At 48.3% G+C, this 22401-nt stretch overlaps 1 protein-coding gene across 1 annotated transcript in view; it reads left to right on the top strand.

Annotated features, from left to right (window-relative positions):
• The window catches only part of LATS2 (large tumor suppressor kinase 2), a 72798-nt gene that overhangs the window by 45059 nt on the left and 5338 nt on the right, over positions 1-22401 (top strand). The window contains exons 3-6 of the mRNA XM_045797117.2: positions 15094-15226; positions 16442-17853; positions 18989-19571; positions 20626-20808. Of these exons, the coding sequence (XP_045653073.2) occupies positions 15094-15226; positions 16442-17853; positions 18989-19571; positions 20626-20808 (2311 nt within the window). The remainder of the gene's footprint in view (positions 1-15093; positions 15227-16441; positions 17854-18988; positions 19572-20625; positions 20809-22401) is intronic.

Below are 22401 nucleotides of genomic sequence, written 5' to 3' on the forward strand. Positions count from 1 at the left end.
TGCTGGGCACAACAAGAATTTGAATGCAGCATTCTATTTAATACTAAAAATATTAAAATGTTGGGGCTCCTGGGTGGCTCAGTTGGTTTAGTGTCTGCCTTGGGCTCGGGTCAGGATCTCAGGGTCCTGGGATCGAGTCCCGCAGCAGGCTCCCTACTCAGCAGGGAGTCTGCTTCTCCCCTCCCTCTGCCCGTCCCCCCACCCACCTGTGCAGGCCCACGCGCGCTCTCTCCCTCTCTCTCTCTCAAAAAAATAAAATCTTTAAAAAATATATTAAAATGTTGTACACACAGATTTTTTTTAAAGAAATTGAGGTATGATTGACATATAACGTATTAATTTAGGGTATATAACATAATGATTCAATATTTGTATATATTGCTAAATGATTGTCACATTAAACCTAGTTAACATCCATCACCATACATAGTTACAAATTTTTTTTAAATTTATTTATTTGACAGAGAGAGACAGCCAGCGAGAGAGGGAACACAAGCAGGGGGAGTGGGAGAGGAAGAAGCAGGCTCCCAGCGGAGGAGCCTGATGTGGGGCTAGATTCCAGAACGCTGGGATCACGCCCTGAGCTGAAGGCGGACGCTTAATGGCTGAGCCACCCAGGCGCCCCACAATTTTTTTTTTCTTGATGAGAACTTTTAGGATCTACTCTCTTAGCAGCTTTCAAATATGCAATACAGTATTTAACTGTAGTCACCATTTATTTTATAACTGGAAGTTTGTACCTTTTGACCCCTTTACCCACTTCGCCCACTCCCCACCCTTCACCTCTGACAACTGCCAATCTCTTCTCTGTACCTATGAGCTTGTTTTGGGGGGTTTTGTTTTGTTTTATTTTGCAAAATTCCACGTATAAGTGAGATCATATGGTATTCGTCATTCTCTGACTCTTTTTTATGGCTGAATAATTTTCCTGTGTGTGTGTGTGTGTGTGTGTGTGTGTTTGTGAATGTAGATACAGATATAGTTATCACATTTTCTTTATCCATTCATCCATCAGTGGACACTCAAGCTTCCATGGCTTGGTTACTATAAATAATGCTGGAACAAACATGGGGATGGAAATATCTTTTTGAGTTAGTATTTTTATTTCCTTTGGATAAATACCCAGAAGTGAAATTGCTGGGTCATATGGTATTCTTATTTTTAATTTTTTGAGGAAGCTCCATACTGTTTTCCACAGTGGCTACATCAATTTACATTCCCACCAACAGTGCATGAGGGTTCCCTTTTCTCCACATTCTTGCCAAACAGATATATATTTTTTAACATAAAATTTATACCACTATTTGGCAATGCTTGCCTGAGATTTCACTGTCAGCAACATAGAATTAAGAAAAAATTAAAACTGGTAGTCACAGCCAAGTTTGAAACAAAATGAGTAGATTTTAAAGCATTGTTGGAGGAGCCCCTGGCTGGCTCAGTCAGTAGAGCATGCAGTTCTTAATCTCAGGTTCGTGAGTTCAAGCCCCACATTGGGTGTGAAGCCTACTTAAAATTAAATAAAGTAAAGCATTGTTGGAAAATGAAAATTGTTTCAGAGCTTCCAAGTCCTTGGAGATGTGAATTAAAAGTTAACTCCCCAGTATGTATCCATTTCAAAGTTACACTTAACTGTTTCTGAAAAATACATAAAAACTTAACTAGGGAATTTCAGTTTTCACTACCATGTATCATAACTAAGATATTTATACATTTTAATAAATTATACTGTAATTAATATATTACATGGTATCTTTCAAGAGTACTTGTAAAAGTAGCAGATTGCTGTCTTCTTTGATGAGCCTGTAGCTTTCTAGATATTCCCATTTGTTTGAGAACATTAACAAAAATAACCACAGGGAAGGGAGCTCTGTGTACACTGCATCCAAATGCCCCCTCCCCTGATGCCTATGGGCTGACCATCCCCAACAAAGTGAGACAGAGGTAGCACTGGGGGCCCAGAACACACAGGAAAACAAAAACAGTTATTCATTTAAAAAGCAAAGAGGGGCGCCTGGGTGGCGCGGCGGTTAAGCGTCTGCCTTCAGCTCAGGACGTGATCCCGGCGTTATGGGATCGGGCCCCACATCGGGCTCCTCCGCTACGAGCCTGCTTCTTCCTCTCCCACTTCCCCTGCTTGTGTTCCCTCTCTCGCTGGCTGTCTCTATCTCTGTCAAATAAATAAATAAAATCTTTAAAAAAAAAATAAATAAAGAGCAAAGAAAACAAGCTTCAAGTTCTGTGACAAAAGCATGGGCTAGTGGAGTAGGCCCACGTGCTATTTCCAGGTAAGCGGGTCATAGACAAGGGCAGAACTTGCCAGGCAGCATTTGTCTGGAAGCGAAGAGCAGCCAGTCTTCCCACATACTTGGTGGACTTAATTTCACGAGCCAGGATTGGCTTGGAGCCCAGTAGGAGAAATCCGTTTGTCCAGAATCACGTTTAAGCTGTTGATGCTTCAGCTTCGAGGCCTCTGGCTTATCTTTTGGCCAGCTTGATGCCCAGTCCTGGCACAGGCTGGTCCTTCATAAACTCAGTCCCATCACAGCATGTAAGCTTTGGTGGCAGACGGTTCTTCGTAGAGTTAAACCGGTCATCCACTTGCCCTTTTCAAGCATGTATACAGTGGGTGTTGGAGACCAGGAATGGGTACCGGTATCTTTGATAAGAACACGCACATCTCGGGCACAGTTTTTTGCTCACTAATGACATCTCCATGCCTCGCTTACAGACCACTTGCCCCAACCTCTGTCTTGCTATGATTTTTCTTCCTCAGTCATCATGGGTTGAGGCAAACATTGAATCTTTTCCTTTATGGAGGCCTTTTTCCTCTAAAGGTAGAATTCCCATCAAGAGTGTGAATTAAAACTCAAAATTACCTCCTGTCATAATTCTCCCTACCACTGGCTAATGTTCCTCTAGGCAGCCGAAGACAAATGGCAGGTGGCCTATTGTCTTACCTTATCTTTAGTTTCTATCTTACCTCTGTCCCTGTCAGACAACGGTGGAAGTTCAGAGCTAAGTTTGCAAATGAACTCCCAAGCTTTGGCAAGCCCTTCCTTCTGGACTCTTGTCCTGACCTCTGAACCGATCTTAAAAGGAAGAGAAAGCCACAGGAGAAAGCCCGAGGTTGGTGCAGTCCTGGCCAGCCTGAGCTCTCCCCGACAGAGGGAGCCGAGAAGGCTGGCTTTAGGTCTCTTAGCATCTGTTCAGTTATCCACTCTGTCAAGGTCAGGTTGTGTTCTTTCTAAGTTTTCTCTGTATATGATCTTGTCCTCTCTACCAGAAAGTTTGTGGATCTATCTTCTGCCTGCACTCAGCCCGACCCTGTACCTGGCATCCTTCCGCTCATTCTTTAGAAGTGTGTGCTCTAACTTAGTGATAGGTTTTCTTTTGTGCTGGGAAAACATGGGCCTCTACGTACTCGCAAGTCAAACCCTTCTGGCTGATGGTTACGAGAATTATCCCTAGAATTTTGTCTTCTGTGGGGCCAGCATCATTGCTTCCTATGGATTGCACCATTTCCGTGCTGTCTGCCAAAGGTTTCTTGCTTTCCTAAGCACTCCGAAGGCCGGAAGTGACGATCTGAATTTCCTTCATTGTTTCCTTGAGCAGTAGAGATGGTTTTAGAGACTTGGTAAAGGTGAGGCGCGTGATAATTCCCCTGTGCTTTTGTGTGTATGCTTATTTGTTTGCTGAATTGTACCAGCCAAATTTTAGAGTACCTGTTGTCCTTCTTAAAAGCAGGGAAGTCTTGTTGGGTGGGGGAGGTGCTCTGGAAGGGGCCAGAGCAGACTCTGCCTTGTGAAGCTCTTGCTCAATCTCTTTTGGGCTTTGGCTCTCACATCCTTGGATCAGGATGCTGCTGGATTGTTCCCTGGTGCTGCTGGAGCCAAAGGGCTTCCTGCCAGAGCACAGGGGTGCCTGCAGGTTGGAGGCTGGGGCCGGTAAGCCCAGTGCAGTGCTGGTTTCCTAAGCCCAGACTGCGGCCTGTGTGCACATGCAAGTGCACGCCTATGTGCACATACGGTTGGGACCCAGGAGTTCTCCCTTAGCAGACATGACACTGAACAGCATGTGTGCTGCTAAAGATTCATTTGCCCAGGAGCCCCTGGCTGGCTTATTTGGTAGAGCATGCAACTCTTGATCTGTGTTGTGAGTTCAAGCCCCATGTTGAATGTAGAGCTTACCTAAGCCGGGGGGGGGGGGGGAGAGGTTTATTCACCCCTTCTTTCCTGAAGCACTTTAAAGTGTTTTTATATACTTATTTTTCTATTACTTTCTTTACTGAAAAAAATAGTTTGTTTTTCTCAAAAAGAGATTGCACCTAAGTTATAACAATTCATACCCAAGAGTTTGGTACTCCTTTAAGAGAACAAAAACATTTAAAGATACAATAATAATTTTGTAGTCAATATTAACCCAACCAAATGTTTATTTGAGGGCCTACAGAGTTGCAAGACCACGTAAAAAGGCAGTACTTAACTGCTGAATATGCAGCCAAATTATGATAACTAAATGCAAAGTTTAAGATAAAATAAATAGGTAAGCATACTTTTTTTTTCAGATTATGCACTGCAGAAAAAAATAGAGTCCATTATCAGTTATCTATTTGTGTGTAACAAACCATCCCAGAACTTTTGGTGGCTGAAAAATACCAATAATTTATTATTTATGATGATCCTCTGGATTGGCTGGCCTCTCCTGGACAGTTCTTCTGCTCCATGTGGCATCTGCTGGGGTTCCTCCCAGTGGCCCATTCCACTGGGAGCTCAGCTAGAGGTTAAGCATCCAAGATGGCATCACCCACATGCCAGAACTGCAACGGGGCCGCCTGGAACTGCTTAGGCCCGCTGGGGCTCTCTTTAGCCACACAGAGAGCCAAGGAATAAAGATGGAAGCAGCCAGGCCTCTTGATGGCTAGGCGAGGCACAGAACTGGCAGAGTTTCACTTGTGGTTCATTCCATTGGAGCAAATCCCAGGCCAGCCATGACTGAAGGGGAGGGGTGATAGACTCCACCTTCCTATGGGAGCTGCAGCCCATGTGTGTGGGGATGGAGGAGTTGGTGCTCCTTTTTGGACACAGGCACACGTGAGTAGAAAGAGAGGATCCGGGACCCCTGAAACCATATGCGTATATGAAAACTAAGAGGGAATTTTGCTGTATTAAGTTTCCATGGAATGTGCATACCTCTCTTCACCTACCTCGACAGTGGCAAAAGTAAAAATCTTTAGCATTTTATTTAGCAAATATCCCTCAATATCATGGTATTTTAGAGGGATTGCCTTGTGAAATCTTGCTGTCATTGGACTCAGCTGTGATCGGAAGAATTTTTGTCATCTGCCCATAATGATGGTGCTAGATAATACAGGTAGTTTTATTCTAATGGAATATGGCGTGTTCATCAATAAAAACTCTTATTGTGTTACTATATTTAACAAAAAGAAATCATGTGTATTTCAGCATAAAATTAAGTCAGACTCTTTTTCTCATGTTCTAATTAATTAAGCCCTTGTTCACAGACATAATTAATTTTACATAGCTAAGATGCCAAGACACACAACATTACATACATAAGCTTTTGAAAGTTGCATGCTTTGTTCCCTGCTGCATTATTTGGTATTGAGAACAGTAGTAGGTGCTCAGTAAATATTTGTCAAGTAAAAGAATTGTGGCCATAAAAAGTATTTTTATGGCTGTATTAGTATGTTCTGGGAAATACATTAATTCTAATTAACATAATCATTCTATCATTGGATATTTAATCTTCTTCCAGCTCCCGTCCCACCCCCTTCTATTTAGGGGTCTGATTTATTATACCTAATTCTGACATTTCTTTATACAAGTTGATCTTTAAAATATTTTTAAAATATTCATTTAAATTTTATCTGGCTCAGTCAGTAGAGCGTAAGACTCTTGATCTCTCAGGGCCATGAGTTCAAGCCCCACATTGGTGGTAAAGATTACTTAAAAAAAAAAAAAAAAAGCCTGAGCATAAATTTCAAGAAATAAAATTATTTAATCAGGGTACAAGCAAATTTTATAACAAACATTCATCTTAAAGGAGTATGATGGTTTATATTCCCACCAAGAGTCTGGGACTGTTGAAGAGTTTCACCAACCCATTTATCTTTATACTGGTTTATTTTATTTCGGTGATAACGGTAATGATAAAATACTATTTTATTAGTGTTTCTTTGATCATTGGCAGGGTTGGAAATTTTTCATGTTTAATTTTAGGCCAGATTTAGTCTTCATTCCCTTACCCACCAGTTACTTTAAGAAATGTTTTTTCCTCAAAGTGCTGAGCAGTTACTCCACCCAGATCTGCTTGCTGTGTAAATAAGGTGTAGGCGCAGTGGCTTCGTCCAGCAAACCGTTAAGAGGCCACCACCAGGGCGTGAAGTTTCTATGAGCCACTAATGTGCAGTAGTAATTAATTTTCTTTTCTTGTGCACACATTTAAAAGTCTGAGGTTGCTGCTGTCTGTCCCTCACTCATTTGCCCAGCCACACACAAGGAAGCTCTTACGAGCCCCTGGAGAGTGCTCTGCGTTCTCTTTGGGAGCTACGTGCGCCTTGCAAAGAATGGTAGGAGGCTGGGTCTGCCCGGCTGGCTGGTGATTCACATCCATTCTGCTCGAGGCCTGTGTTTCTGATGAAGGCTTGACAAACTGGCGGCAGGATGCACTGAAACACAGTGTTCCACTTTGTTTCCAGAAGAACTCCTGGAAGCATTTGGCTGAGGGAATGCAGTGCCACAGCAGCCCCTGCAACAGTATGTGGGCTTCACGGCCAGGCCTCCTGTGCTCCGGGAGCGGCCGGAGCTTTCCTGCGCACCTGGGCACCTTTCCTCTCGGGGTTGCCGCTGACTGCAGATGCCCTTCAGCAATACCCTGCTGCTTATGTCTCTTTCCCATCTTGGCGTTCTCTCCAGAAAATCAAGTCTTCTGGATCCGATTCCTTTTTAAGGTGAAGAAGAGGAGTACCGCCCAGTTTCAAAGCTGGCTGTTCTGTCTTCCTTTTCCTTGACAGCCCGTTGATTTGGGGGGGGGGGGGAAAGAGGGGTATTTGAGTCCCAGGACAGCAGTGCTTGGGTGGCCAGGGGGTCTTGGCCAGAGATGGGGTCTTCAGCAAAGGATGGCTAGAGACTCTTTTCCTCCATTCTAACTTTGAACTTAAATTGATAGTGTGTATGGAGGACTGAGACACAGGCCCACATAGACCCAACAAGGCCCGAGTTCTACATTTCTAGTTTTTCAGCCAAAATTCGCAGTTGGAATGTTAAAATGTTGGAATATGGCTTTGCTAACATTTGAAAAATGCTTCATTACCAGTAAGGGGTTGGGGGAAGGACCTCCATAGGAAATTCCTTCCTTCATACATAATAACTCTTCACTGAATTTCAATTAGTCTCAGTCCTGCATCGATGCCCATAAAATAATCGAGCTGTATAGAGTGTGTGAACCCAGCTTTTGTCTTCCTGTGAGTTATGAGTCAGAAATCGTAGGCACATAACTAGGTTTGCTACAGCTCTGCCCTGTAGGACCTGTGAGTGGTAGAGAAAATGCACCCATTTGAGGGTGACCAGGTCAGGAGAGCCAAGGCAGGTGGGGCACATACCTGGCCAGGCCCCAGCCTTTCCAGCAGGCTGGGGCCGAGGAGCAGCACAACTGATTGATTACTGGTCTGCCTCATGCTGTTGGGTGGACTTCCTGGCATGTGTGGGCTCAAGGCTGACAGGACAGGGCTTTGGGGGCCCTGCAGCAGCTGGAGAGCTGGTTGCTGGACAAGGCTGCTGGGTAGGAGGCCCACTAAGGGGCAGGATCTGGACTAGGCAGAGAAGATGTTGGGTGGAATGGACCTGCAGTGGAGGCTTGGCTTATCCCAGTGGGAGCTCTGGAATTGGGGTATGGAGCAGCCTAAGATTCTGCGGGCAGTGGGAGGGCAGTTTGGCTACAGGCCCCACACCTCACCCACTTGGCCGTTTTGTTAAACGGCCTCACTACAGTCCCTTTCATATCAGATGAGTTACGGGGAAATCCCATTTTCCAGAATTTATTTTGGCTAGAACCAGTTTTAAGTTCCCAACAGTTCATTGATAAAATGTAGAAGGAGAAATCTCTTGGGAGAGATACCTAAGGTGAAATGCTCTTGCCTTCAGAGCATCCAGAATCTTCTACCACTCTAGTCTAGGTAAAGCTGAGAAAAAATGCTTCTAGATTGGATATGGGATATGAAGGAAATCACAAAGTCAAGATGCTTCCAAGGTTGGGAGAATGGCATTGTTGTTTACTGAATGGGAAGGCTGAAAGAGGCAGGTTGGGTTTGCACAGGTGGAGTCATTGGCAGTCATCAAGGAAGTGAGTTAACCCTGGAGGCAACTTGTACCAAATCTAGCACACCTCATACAGTGGCTTCAACCCCAGCACGGAGGGCTGTCTGGAAGAGGAGGCTGGCTTGTAGATGTGGTGTCTGAGTCCCTACTGGATAAGCATAACTTTTGTATGAGATATTAAGCAATCCTAGCTGAAGCTTTCTGGAGTGCTTTAGGAGAATGCGTTGTATATACTATTTTCTTGGTGCATGTTGATAGATGGCATAAAGTTATCAGAGTCTCGTTAGCTCGCTGTATTGCTCGGTTTAGACTGTTAATCATTAGTAAATGGAAAGCGATATAAGAGACGCACGGTAGGACAGCTTTAAGATTTTGTGAACTTCTACAGAAGAGGCTCTCCTGAAGAAGGCCGAGGTATGCAAATGAGGTACTAGAGTAAAACTCGCGGAAATAGTTTGACTTTTGTGTTCAGTGTTTGTGTTTTACGTTCCCTTCAGCCTGTGTTTGGGTACAGCCCTTGTTTGTGCTTTATCTCCATCTTCCCACACAGCGGGAGGCAGCCTGCCCAGAGAACCCGTAGCACCTCCTGGCCTCCTCCCTGCCCCCACCCCCCACCCCCAGCAGGAGCTCTTTCCTCCTTTGCGGATCTCCTTTCAGAGTGTCAGTGTCCCATTCTGTTATTCCGTCTCACTCACCCAGCTCTTTCTAATGTCGAACACTGGGACAGATAGATACCTGACTGTCCTTCCCCTTCAGCTGGGGCCACATGCTTGCTTAAGGGCACGGCTGCCCGACCTTGTTCCCATCTTAGCACCCACAGAAGGGAGTAATATTTATGGGGCAGCCCTAGGTGAACTGGAAGAGCTTGGAGATGTCGATTGAGACTTGGTGAAAAGAACTCATGACATTTCTCTCTATAATTATGGTAAGAAAAATAAAGTATAAAATATTAGAAATATTAAATATTGAATCTGTATCAAATCTACAAATATAATCTTACATTTGTCACCAGAGACACTTAAAATACCTTTGTGTTCTGTAAGAGCAAACCCTTAAATGGTGCTGTTTTGAAACATGTCATTATCTCTTTTAATCTGCGGAGTGGCCCTCTTAGCCTTGTTTCACCGGGAATGAAACAGATGCTCAAAGTAGGTAAATAATTGGCTGCTACGTGACAGAGGGCAGGTGTGAAGCCAGCCGCTGGGCTCCATGCTGCGTGTCGAAGCTCTGTACCGCTCTGCCATCCTGCTGCGTCTTCTGAAGCAGGTTTGATGCTTGGAACGGCCATGCGCATGCTAGATCAGGCCTTTGAAAGGACGGTGAGTGCTTGAGAAAGGACGGTGAATGGCCAAGCTCCTCGGCTGGGCTCTAGGGCCCCGATGCTGGGCTTCAGCTTCATCCACCTCTGTCTCCTGGTGCCACCTCTTGCCATCTCCCTGACTGTGCACTTGTCTTTTTGCCTGTGCACGGGCTTTTCGCCCAGCCAGAGGGCACCAGCCCCCTTCCCAGTCCTCCATGTCCTGACGTGGCCATGGGCACCCTTGCTGCTCTCTGCTTGTGCCCGGCATGCGGTGTGCAGCCCATGGCAGTCACTAGTGAGCACAGGGATGTGGCTTCTTTCCTGTATCTGAGTCTCTCATCCCCCTGGCAGCTTGTCCAGGAGAGGTGCCGCCAGTTGCCCGTGAGCTTTGGCTCCTTGTTCCTGACAGGGAGGCTGTGGGTGAACCTCGAAGTGTTTCTGGGGCCTTTGGTAAGGCTCCTCCAGTTGGGCTCTGTCATCTTCCAGCCTTCCCTGATAGGCAGGAGCCAGCTGCACCCACGCAGTGTACCATGTGGGGTCTGTGGAGAGTCCAGCAGACAGGAGTCTGGGCTCCCGTGGGCAGCAGGTGGCAGGACAGCTTCCTACAAGTTGGGCAGAGTATGGGAAATGAAGCTTCAGTGACTTTCTGGGACTGGTTTAAGGTCATCATTTGTCAGTTCCCACATTAGGTTTTGTTAGAAATTAGATAATTTATAGTAGTTAACATTTTTACTTTTATTTTCATCAAAACCAAGTAGTTTCCATGGAAATTTTACAGTAAAGATTGGATTCATGATTAGCTTTTGACCATATCAGCTGCTGCTCATTTTTCCTTCCACACTGTGAGTGACCATTCTTTTGCCATGTCCATGTCTCTGAGCCTCCCAGGTTCAAGTTTCGGGTAGAAAATCACCCTTCTGGGGCGCCTGGGTGGCTCAGTCATTAAGCGTCTGCCTTCGGCTCAGGGCGTGATCCCGGCATTCTGGGATCGAGCCCCACGTCAGGCTCTTCCGCTATGAGCCTGCTTCTTCCTCTCCCACTCCCCCTGCTTGTGTTCCCTCTCTCGCTGGCCGTCTCTCTCTGTCAAATAAATAAATAAAATCTTTAAGAAAAAAAAAAGAAAAAAGAAAGTCACCCTTCTGTCAAGTGTAAATCGCTGTAATAGGTACTTTTAGCTGTTGTTAGTTGCATCTTGAAGTGTGTTGTTTTTCTCCCAGTGATTTTCATTATGAATTTGGTAACAGGCCGATCAATTGGAAATTGGTGAACAGTTTTGTGAAATGGGGATTTGAGATGAAAGAGATAGACAGGGAGTGGGGTGGGAGGGGCCATCAGACAGACTGATACAGTTGGGGTCCAGGGGTGTATGCCGAGGCCTGGATGCCCTGACTGGGCTGGGCACTGGGGGCCCCTGTTCACTCCAGCCACCTTGGCAGCTGCTCCTGGGTGGGGGCACCTCGGCCAGCCCAGGGCCTGGTTCGTCCCCCTCATTGTTTCCCTTGAACTCTGTGGAAGCCCTGTCCTGCAACAAAGGAGGATGGGAGGGACAGGTGGCCCACCAGGCACAGGGCTCTCGGAGCCCAGATTCCTCCTAGATCTGCCTTGCAGGGCAAGGCTTCCCATGGAGCATTTCTATGGAAGGTATTCACTGAAAAAAAAGGCTATGTGGGAAGAAGTGACGCTGTCAGTCAGGTCCTAGTAGTGGTTGGAAGATGATCCCTTTGTTGTCACAGCTCTTGTGAATGAGGTGGTCCTTGTGGGGGGGGCCTCGTCACTGCCTGGGCCCCAGACCTGCCACATCACTTTAACTTTGGCCTTACTAGGTCACCCCTTCTCTCCCTCAGGTTTTACTTTGTTTTCCTTTTCTCTATTACGGATGTTATAGGCCTTTTTGTTTGATTCCAAAGATATTTATTACTGAAGGTACTAAGGAAATCAAAATTAGCAAGGCATTGCCCCTGTGCTCGTTGGGCTCCTGGCCTAGTAGGGGAGACTTCAGATGCCCTGGGACAGATCAGTAGTAAGAGTACAAAGTACAGAGGAGCACACGTGTGTGGGGGGCTGCAGGGGTGGTGCAGGGATGGGTAAGAGGAAGAGACAGTCCAGAGGCAGATGGCACATGGGTGTGTGCTGCCGGAGAAAGGGGCAAGGGGGCTGGCGTGTACTAGCCTGTGCAGGATGCTTAGAGGTGCAGACACACGGCACATAAATATGCTGGTGTCTAAGCACATACCGTCCAGGAAAAGTGCTTAAGGTCTGGGGCAGAATTTGGGCACCCTTGGGTACATTAGAAATACTGTGTGTAATGGCACCCTTGGCCCCACCATCACCCCTGACCTGTGCCAGAAGGGGAATCTGACCTTTGGGGGAGAGGCCTATGCCTTCTCCCACCATGCAGCCAAGCCCAGCATCTGGACACCCTGTGGGGATGCTGGAGGCAGCGGCTGCCCCCCTTCCTCTCTCTGCACCTTCCCCCCAAACAGGTTCGGAGCCACTTCCTGTGGTGACTCGCCAAGCGGCTGGCTTGGTGCTGCGTAGAGCTTCAGAGAGGTCGCACGCACCAACTGTGCGGAAAGCAGGTTGTGCTGTTGGAAGGACTTAGCGCTCACTGACGTCTGCTTGGGTCTGTTCACAGTCCACGACAGATGGTGAGGCTGGGTGGGAGACAGGGTGCGTATTCCCGGTGGATTTGGAAGTGATCCTGGATTTCCTCAGCTGTAAAGCCTAGCTCTACGTGCACGTGTAGTAGCCTCACCCGAGAGGTAACGTATGGAAGCTACTTATTTGCCAAATGAGGGTGAGGAACAGACAAGGGCAAGACTCGACTGACCTGGATTATTTGACGGGTTTTAATAAACAAGTTGCCTCATTAGCGTTGGGTAGGTTTTATGATTTGAAGCATCGCTGTGAACACAGTCATTATATGTGGTCGCCTGTTGATTTTTCTTGGTTAAGTTCCTGGGTTCGAAGCACAATAAACGTATAAATCTTGAAGTCGTGGGTGCCCAGTAAACAGGGAGAGTTTGAGAATGTGTTTGTTTCAACTTGGTCGGTCCAGGAGTCAGCACTTTCCTGCCGTTCGGCAGGTGCTGAAGGACTGAGCACGTCTGGCAGTTCAGCCTGAAGGAGACAGGAGCTGCTGGTCACGTTTCAGACAGAGCTGACTGCTGTGGTTAGGGTCAGCTCCCCCTGGCACATATTTTAAATGGGTGCCAAAAGCTCCAGGGTGATCCTGATAAGATGCGGCCTTATACCATGTTTTTCTCCGAGCTGTTGAGAGTTCTCTGCAGACATGACCTCATCGCATAACATAGCTGTGAAGTAGGGAGGTGGAAGCATTACCTCCCGTCTGCAGGTGAGACATCGCCATGTTCACTTCTGCACCTCTCTCACAACAGCCCCACCGGGTTTTACACACTTGCCCTTTCTGTCAGTCCAGGCTCTGCCTTCCAAACACAGCTCTATTCTTCCTACGGTTTCTGTCTGCCCCGTAAGCTGCCTCTTCATGCTCTCCCCCCACCCTGCCCCCACTCAGCCTCCTCCCACGAACCCAGCATGTCACCACCCACCCATCTCGGGCCATCGTCCCCTGCCCCCTGCCCTCCCCCCACCGTCTTGCCATCTCTCTTGGCATCACCAAGAATATAGGCACAGGTTACAGCCGGTGTGCTTTGTCCTGCCATGGAGCGGGGATATGGCCAGGAATGGAAAACCAGATTTTAGTATTACATAATCAGAGGGATACGAAGCACTGAAGTTGTTTCAGTTGCTGCGTTAAGTGGGTGGATACAGCCACAGGTGATGTGGAACCATGGAGGGCCGGCGGGAGCACAGTGGTCAGTTCTGAGTTAGCCTGGAAAAGCCCTTGGTTGGGAAGCCAGGGAGATCGGTTCCTTCTCAGTGTCTGGGACGCGTACTGAATTCTCCAGAGTGGTCCTTGGCTAGCACAGCCACTGTCTGTCTGCCCAGAACAGCCCTGAGCTTCCTTCTCATTGTCCTGGGGTCTTCCTGCACTCTCACCCTGGTTCTCCTCTCCTATCTGAGCCACAGGATCTCTTCTGCCATGCTTTCCTACCCTTTATGCCCTCGGACCCCCTCTTGTCTCCTGTCACCACCCCTTCTGCATTTTGTGCCTTCCTCCCCGCTTGCCTGCCCCTCCACCTTCACAGTGCTCAGTGTTCCCTTCCACAAATTCCCCATTTGCTGCCTCTGGCTCTTCCGACCTTGTCTCCAGGAGGCTGGCCTCTGCCATCCTTCCAGTTTGCCCACAGCTCTGCTGAGCCAACCAGCAGGCACCTTGTCCTGTCCTGTCTCCTGTCCGCTCTGGCCTGGCCTGTTTGATCTCCCCGACGTGAGAATGCCTCCAGCTCTGCCAATCGTCTCTCTGCCCCAGACTGATCTTCTCATTGCCCCACATCCCCTGTTGGAAAGCCTCCATAACGGCACAGGCTGCCCCAGCCTGTGGCTCCCTCTCTGCTATCTCTTGTGCCCTTGCTTACTGCCTGCCACTCAGCCCGTTCTCTGCCCCCCCACCCCCCCGGCCTCTGCTCCGACTGTTCCCTCTGCCAAAAATACCTTTTCTCTCCTGGGTTCTCCATCTACCCAAATTCTGTCTGTCCTTGGGTAGCCAGCTGTGCTTCCATCTCTTCCACTGACAGTGCCTGGTGTTCTCCCCCCCCCCACCCCACCAGCAGAAGGAATCCATCTCCTCTGACCCTTGTCCCTCATCCCTGACCCTTGTCCGCTGTGGCTCCCATGGTGGTCCACAGCTTCTGTCTCTGGTTCATTCCACAAGCCGTTTTAGAGGCTTGTCCTGTGCTGGGCACTGCTCCAGGGGCTCCTTTGGGGCCTGGCTTCTCTTTCTGCCACTAGACCAGGAGCCCAAGTGCAAGTTCTCAACTACCGTAGCCAGCAGGGGGCATTCAGCAAGCTCTTTATAAATGACTATGGCAACCCTCCCCTCCTCCAGCAGGGGGCGCAGGGGGTGGGGGGAGGGTTGGGACACTCCTTTTCCTTCTCCCACTTAGCTTGGGGGTCAGCTGGGGTTAAAGCCAGGGTCTCTGACTTCAACCATTTTTCACGTTAAACAGTTCTAGCTTTAGGTTTACCCACAAAGCAGAATTTATCAGTCCAATCACAGAAGTTTTCCAAGGAAAAGCAGAACTTAAGATTCTTGCAGGTCTGCCATCAAAATTCCAGTGTGTTTGTGACATACCCTAAATAGCCTACGGTTTAGTGTGTGCGTGAGGCTTTTGTCATGAGGCACCTGAGGACATGGGGCCGGCTGTGCTCATTCTGAGACTTGTCTGCAGCATGTTGCAGGACCCCAGCAGGCACAGAGGGGCGAACGTCGCAACAGTCCTGAGCAGGGCAGGAGCGCAAGTCCCCACGTGGCTTTGTTTTAAGATGACAGGCATTGATATCGCCCACTGAAGCATCCATGTGCTTTCCTCCCAGGAGATGGCAGGCAGGGCTCTGAAGCAGACCGGCAGCCGGAGTATCGAAGCCGCTCTGGAGTACATCAGCAAGATGGGCTACCTGGACCCGAGGAACGAGCAGATTGTGCGAGTCATTAAGCAGACCTCACCAGGTGAGCTCAGAACTGCAGCACTGTGGGTGATTGAAAAACACAACTCCATTTGCAGGAAGGGAGGTCCGGTGTGGCCCCGGTCAGCACATTATCTCTTGGCCCTTTGCCTCACTGCACTCACCGGTGAGCTGGGCCTGCCCTGCTCTGCATTCGGGCCCTGTTGGGGGAGGCAGCAGGTGGCAGATAGGGGTCTTATCTGAGTCCTGAAATAACCTGTGGTATTTTCTGGGGGTGGGCGGTTGTATACATGTTTTGTCCTATGAAGATTGAAAAACTCACTAGATATTAAAGTTAGGCCACCCAGCAGAGTGAGATCTAAAATGTCCTTTTTACTTTCTCTTGGGCCTGCGAGGGAGTCTTTGAAAAGGGAGGTTTATTTCATTGATTTTAAAACACACCTTTTCTCACACTGTTGCCTCAGAGCAGGCTGGCAGGCACCTCTCCAGGCTGTAGGCCATGGGCAGTGGCACTAGGCCAGCCCCCTCAGCGTTCCCTGGGAAGGGCCAGAGGCACCAGCAGCACATTCACTGCCTATCAGTGAATGTTTCTCTTTGAGGATGGAGCAGATGGGACAGTTTTTGGTACCTGAGGTCCCTGGGCATGACAAGGGATTTAGAATATTTAGCAAAAAGAGCTTTCCTTATTTTGTGGAAGATCTTTGATAAAACCCACTTCATCTATTGAGTGAGAAGTTGTATCTTTGTTGTTAAGAGGACACAAACTCTTGTTTTCTTGTTGATAGAAGGTCCATAAACGATTGCCTACTGGCTATCCATGTCGAGATTCTTTGAGTTCCAGGGTCTGTCTCGGAGCACAGCTTCAAAGGGAAGTGCAGGCCCATGTCTGTAATGATTTCCTTCTACATTTGCCTCTGACGAGTATTCACAGATGCATCTTCTTAGCCCAGGAAAACAGTCACTGGCTGTGCTTCTGCACTAGATGATGTCTGTAGAGGCTCTTGGCTCTGCCGGGTGTCCCTGTGAGGGGCCTCTGAGGCGCGGCACAAAGCCTTTGACCCAGAAGGTCACCCGGATCTGCCCATAGCAGAGTTCAGCCTGTGTCAGAGGGCCTTCCAGAGGGCCTTGGGTCATCGAAGAGCTGGTGCAGCAGTATCAGCCCCAAGAAGACTGCCAGTGAGAGGGGCCAGCCTGAAAGAGCCAGAGCCAACTGAGCAGGTTCCCCTCTAATGCCGTGTCCCCGTTCTTTCCTCTGCAGGAAAGGGCATCGCACCAGCCCCTGTGCCACGGAGGCCAAGCTTTGAAGGAACAGGCGACCCTTTCCCACCCTACCATCAGATGAGTGGGGCAGCCTATGAGGGCAGCAGCACACTGGAGGAGGTGCCTCGTCAGTACATGGACTTTCTTTTCGCCGGAAGCACTCACAGCGTGCCTGGCGGTCATCAGCACCAGCCCAAAGGCTATGCTGCAAACATGGAGGCCGCAGGGATGAACTTCCCAGTGGCTGGCCCCGGGGGCCAGGTCCTCCCACTGCAGGGTGCCCACTACAGGCCACACCTACTGGTGTCCGGGGAGCCGCTGGGCTATGGCATCCAGCGCAGCCCCTCCTTCCAAAACAAGGAGGCAGGAGCATATGCAAACCTTGCCGCCAAGGGCCCAGCAGTGCAGCCAGGGGCCAGCCATGCATTTCCGCCCGCGGGAGCGGCCACAGGGCTGTACGCGCCCCACCCGCACCACAAACAGGCCCACCAGATGCACATGATGGGCTCCCGGGGCCAGGTGTTCACGAGCGACAGCCCCCCCCAGAGTCTGATCACACCCTCCAGAAACAGCCTCAATGTGGACCTGTATGACCTGAGCAGCCCTCCTGTCCAGCAGTGGCAGTCCTCTACCCTGTCCCGCCGTGACTCTCTTCAGAAGCCGGGCCTGGAGGCGCCCCCCCGCCAGCACGTGGCATTCCTGCCTGAAGGCCCCATCCCCAGCAGAACCAACTCCTTCAACAACCACCAGCAGCCAGTGGCCGTGCCCATCCGGGCAGGAGTGCCCAGCAAGACGGAGCCTTCCATGCCCTCCCCTAACACCATCACAGCTGTGACGGCCGCCCACATCCTGCACCCAGTGAAGAGCGTGAGGGTGATGCGGCCTGAGCCCCAGACAGCTGTGGGGCCCTCCCACCCAGCCTGGGTGCCAGCGCCCACCCCTGGGGTGGACAGTCTGGACTCCAAGGACGAGCACCCTCTGCCCCTGGGTGGCGCCAACGCGTACCCGCTGGACATTGAATATGGCAGCCCAGACCTGAGGTGCCCACCCCCCCCATACCCCAAGCATCTGTTGCTCCGGAGTAAGTCAGAGCAGTACGACATGGACAGCCTGTGTGTGGGCATGGAGCAGAGCCTCCGAGGCGGCCAGGCTGCCGAGCCTGCCGAGAGGAATGACAAGAGCCACAAAAACACCAAAGGGGAGAAAGTGGGGAAGGATAAAAAGCAGATTCAGACCTCTCCTGTTCCTGTTCGGAAAAACAGCAGAGATGAAGAGAAGAGGGAATCTCGCATCAAGAGCTACTCGCCGTATGCGTTCAAGTTCTTCATGGAGCAGCACGTGGAAAATGTCATAAAAACCTACCAGCAGAAGGTCAACCGGAGGTTGCAGCTGGAACAGGAAATGGCAAAAGTAATTTCTCATTATATTCTTATCATTTGGCCCTAGCTCTTTCCTAAATTGGTAGTGGGAATTACAGCAGAGTTCCTTCTTTGTTTCTGCTTTATTCACTTTTATTACAAACGATTTGTCTCACAGGGTGATGGTGCAGTTGTAGGGCAAACATCTTGGAGAAATGACAGGTGTTTCAGGCTCCCTTTCCCGTTCACCCTGTCTGTGCAGGGGAGCAGTGAGCACTGAGCAAGATGCAGCCAACAGGCAGATTACCAGAGTGATTTTTATGGTGTGTCGTTATTTGTTAACAAAATTTGTCGGGTTTTACTAACTGGTGTTTGAACATTTTGGAAGAGTAGAAACAAAGTTTGAGGTTTTATAAATTGAAATTGTGGGATTTATAAAGAAAAATATATTCGGTAATGATCTATTTATCCTTTAACTCTATAATTAGCAAATAATATTTATTTTTTAAAGATTTATTTATTTGACAGAGAGACAGAGCGCAAGCAGGGTAGGGGCAGAGGCTAGAGGGAGAGGGACAGGCAGATTCCCTGCTGAGCAGGGAGCCTGATGTGGGGCTCCATCCCAGGACCTTGAGATCATGACCTGAGCCAAACTCAGATGCTTAACCAACTGAGCCACCCAGGTGCCCCAGCAAATAATATTTTAAATGTACCTTAGTTAACACTAATCTGCTAGAGAAGTTAATTAATGAAATGATTTAAATTAAAATGTTACAGTGAATTTCAAAGCCAATCATTTCAAATTCTAAAAATCAAATCTGTGTTCTTACTTTCTGCTCTTCCATTTTCATTGGCTTTTCTTGTTCCCATTTTCCCTGAGATATTACATTATTAGATTGTTCTTAGAGTTCCAGGAACTTTGTGGTCCCCTTTTCTTTTTTTTAACAGATTTTTATTTATAGAGGTTTCCTTTAGAGCCTGAAGTTACCTGTTTTGTCTTCCCTTTAGATTCCAGATTTGTGTTTACATATAAAGAACAAAACCAGTTGCTGTCTTGCTTATAGTATAGTGGACCCATTCAGTGTTCTTATTTCTACAAATTAAGTTAGGACCCTTGTGTCTCCGACCCCACCCGTTTCCTACCACGGGCTCCTCTAACGTGACTTCCGTGTTTTCCTTCTCCACAGGCTGGACTCTGTGAGGCTGAGCAGGAGCAGATGAGGAAGATCCTCTACCAGAAGGAGTCTAATTACAATAGGCTGAAGAGGGCCAAAATGGACAAGTCTATGTTTGTGAAAATCAAAACCCTGGGGATCGGTGCCTTTGGAGAAGTGTGCCTCGCTTGTAAGGTGGACACTCATGCCCTATATGCCATGAAGACCCTGAGGAAGAAGGATGTCCTGAACCGAAATCAGGTGGCCCATGTCAAGGCTGAGAGGGACATCCTGGCCGAGGCGGACAATGAGTGGGTGGTCAAACTCTACTACTCCTTTCAAGACAAGGACAGCCTGTACTTTGTGATGGACTACATCCCAGGGGGGGACATGATGAGCCTGCTGATCCGGATGGAGGTCTTCCCCGAGCACCTGGCCCGGTTCTACATCGCAGAGTTGACTCTGGCCATTGAGAGTGTCCACAAGATGGGTTTCATCCACCGAGACATCAAGCCAGACAACATTTTGATAGATCTTGATGGTCACATCAAACTGACAGATTTTGGCCTCTGCACTGGGTTCAGGTGGACTCACAATTCCAAATACTACCAGAAAGGTATTGTCTTAGAGTGCCACACCCACCGTCTACTCTAGACAGAACTAAACCATGTAAGGCAACTCTCTCCCATCTGGGTGGCTCCTGATCATTTTTAAGTTATCTGTTTGCCAGTATTTTATACTTCGGCATGACATCCTTTTCTCCCTGAAACAGTAGTATGATATGTGAAAAAAAAAAAGTTTTTTTAAATTAACGGATTCAAGTTTTAACTATAGTATTTTTAGGACAATAGGCTATGGGGTGTCATGGGACCTTGGCTGGGAACCATCACTCTGCCCTTATAAAATGAACCTTAAAAAATAAGTCTCACAACCTCCAAAGAGTTCTGTCTTCTAGCTAATGTGAATCTATCTATAGGTATCTGTAAGTACAGGTGTAGGTTAACTCCATCTTCTGTAGTTCTGCCAGCCATTAGCTTACTTAAGACTCAGTTTCTTGAAATAGTTATTTTAATACCATGGCTTAGCCTTCTATTTTTCTTTAAAGATTTTTAAGTAATCTTTACACCCACCATGGGGCTCGAACTCAAAACCCCGAGATCAAGAGTTGCATGCTCTATCGACTGAGCCTCATGCTTCCATTTTTTTAACTCAAAACTAATCCTAAATCATTTAATCCATTCCCATTTTTGGCATTAATGTCGCTTTTGTTTATATTTTTTAAATCTTCTCATGCTTTTCCGTGCTCATCTTGAAACATGTCTTGTCAAACAGGTAGGAGACTTTGGCCTGAGTGCTATGCCTGATATCCTCATACTTACCTGAGCTTTTCTCCCTGAGCATCACACTGTCAGCCCCACAGCACCCAGCTCCTGTCATCACTTCATCCATCATTCGTACTGTTTGTGTTACCTCAGGACTTGAGTCTCAGACCCTGGAATCATGGGCCAACCCTACAGAGCAGCTGGGGAGGATTCTTTCTCATAACATGTCAGGAGCTGAACTGAATTACTTTCCCCTTTGAAGTTGTGGATTTCTTGCATCATTGAATAGTGGAAATTCACTTTGTTTTTTATTTTCTTCTTTTACTGCCCCTGATTCCTGGGTGAAAGGGAGCCACATCAGACAGGACAGCATGGAGCCCAGCGACCTCTGGGACGACGTGTCTAATTGTCGATGTGGAGACAGGCTGAAGACCCTGGAGCAGAGAGCCAGGAAGCAGCACCAGAGGTGTCTGGCGCACTCCCTAGTTGGGACCCCAAATTACATCGCGCCAGAAGTGCTCCTCCGAAAAGGTGCGTGCTTCCGTCCACAGCTGGCTGCTCAACTGGCGGCCATCTTGACTTCAAACGTGTGGACCCGCGTGACCTCTCAGAGTCTCTCCAGCCCAGCTTTCTAAGACTCTGAATGTTTTCATTGTATTTTTGTACTCTTGGAAGCCCGAGAGGAAATTATTTCCCTGACATACAAGCCTCCAGCGGATCTCACGTCTGTTTTGCAGTTGCCTTTGCTCCTGGGGTGAAAGAGGACACACACCATTAGACCTGTCTCACTAGCTCCTCCTTTGACTGGAATAGATAGGGTGTGGGGTGTGGGCTTTCTATCTAGAACCCAAGAGAATCTCTCCACAACTGGTCTTGATAGAAACAACTCTGAGGGCACAGGGACTCTACTCAGTCTGCCTGAGCTGTACATGTCCAGGCTCCTAGCTCCTTGTAGTGTATCCGGCTGGCTAGGAAGTGTGACAGAACACAACTATTGTTTCCCTCCATTTCTCCCCTGTTAGTCCAGAAGCCCCAGAAGGCGAGACCTGGGGACAGTGGTATGCATAAAATTACAAGTGTTCAGTAAAATTGGTCTCCTGTGTGGATGTTCTGTCAAATACGACATTCGATTTAGTACGAGAGGAACCTTTCAGTGATCAGTAGTGGTGCTTATAGTGACAGTGCAGTAAATCCAGAGTTTGGTGGTCTGTCTTTTCACATGTGTTGTTTCAAGTCTTTGAAGTCTATTCAAGTCAGTTTTCTTTGTTAGCTGTGGAAATCCAAGGCAAATCACTTAACCACTCAGAGCCGCAGGCATAACAACAGTTACCTTGAGAGGTGGTTGTGAATATCAGCCTCGCTGCCCTGGAAAGGTGTCCTTTTCTCCTCACAGTGGGAAGCGGGACGTGTCTCCAGCACCCTGACCTGTGCCACAGTCCAGGGACTAGGGGTTGGAGTTACCCTGCCACCTCCGGGGCCAGGCCAGGGCAGGAGGAGATGGGGTGGTGGGAGAACAGAGTTAGCAAATACTGCTGGCAGGTCTTATGGCCCAGTTCAGGCTTAGCAAGGATCAGGTGACGTCAAGACTGGAGCATGGCTGGGACTGGGATGCAGAGCAAAGGAAAAGTGGGAAAAAGTGAAAGAAAAATGGACCTGTTCTCCTGCCTCAGTGAGGCTGGCCCTGCCTGACCAAGCCGCGGGTTGCCCTGTCTCAGCTACCGTGTCTTAGGAGCTCCGTGAGGAAGGCCTGGCTCTGTGGGTGCATCGCACTGTCTTAGGAGTCAGTTGTTTTCTTTGCCAAAGGGCCCCCTTTCCTTTTTCTTCTCCATATTCCTCAACTTCCAGAACTGACTTAGCAAGCCTCCCCAGGAAGCCCTCACAACTGGTAGGCGTAGCACTTTCTGTTTTTCAGTTAGTCCTGTTTTAATCAAAGTTCTTGTGTGTTCTTTAAGAACTTAAAGTCCTGGTCAGTAATGTTACTAACAGTAACAATAGGCTTTTAAAATTAGAAAGTCTCATTATAAAAGCATCCCGTGTTTATCACAGAGTAATGGTAGAAAATAAGAGAATACATGAAGACCGACACCACCCTGGCAGGTGTCCCATCCAGCCTTCTATTCTGAG

The sequence above is a fragment of the Ursus americanus genome, chromosome 10 (genome assembly GCF_024610735.1).
Source record: "Ursus americanus isolate L20-20 chromosome 10, mUrsAme1.1.p, whole genome shotgun sequence".
Taxonomy (NCBI): Eukaryota; Metazoa; Chordata; class Mammalia; order Carnivora; family Ursidae; genus Ursus; species Ursus americanus.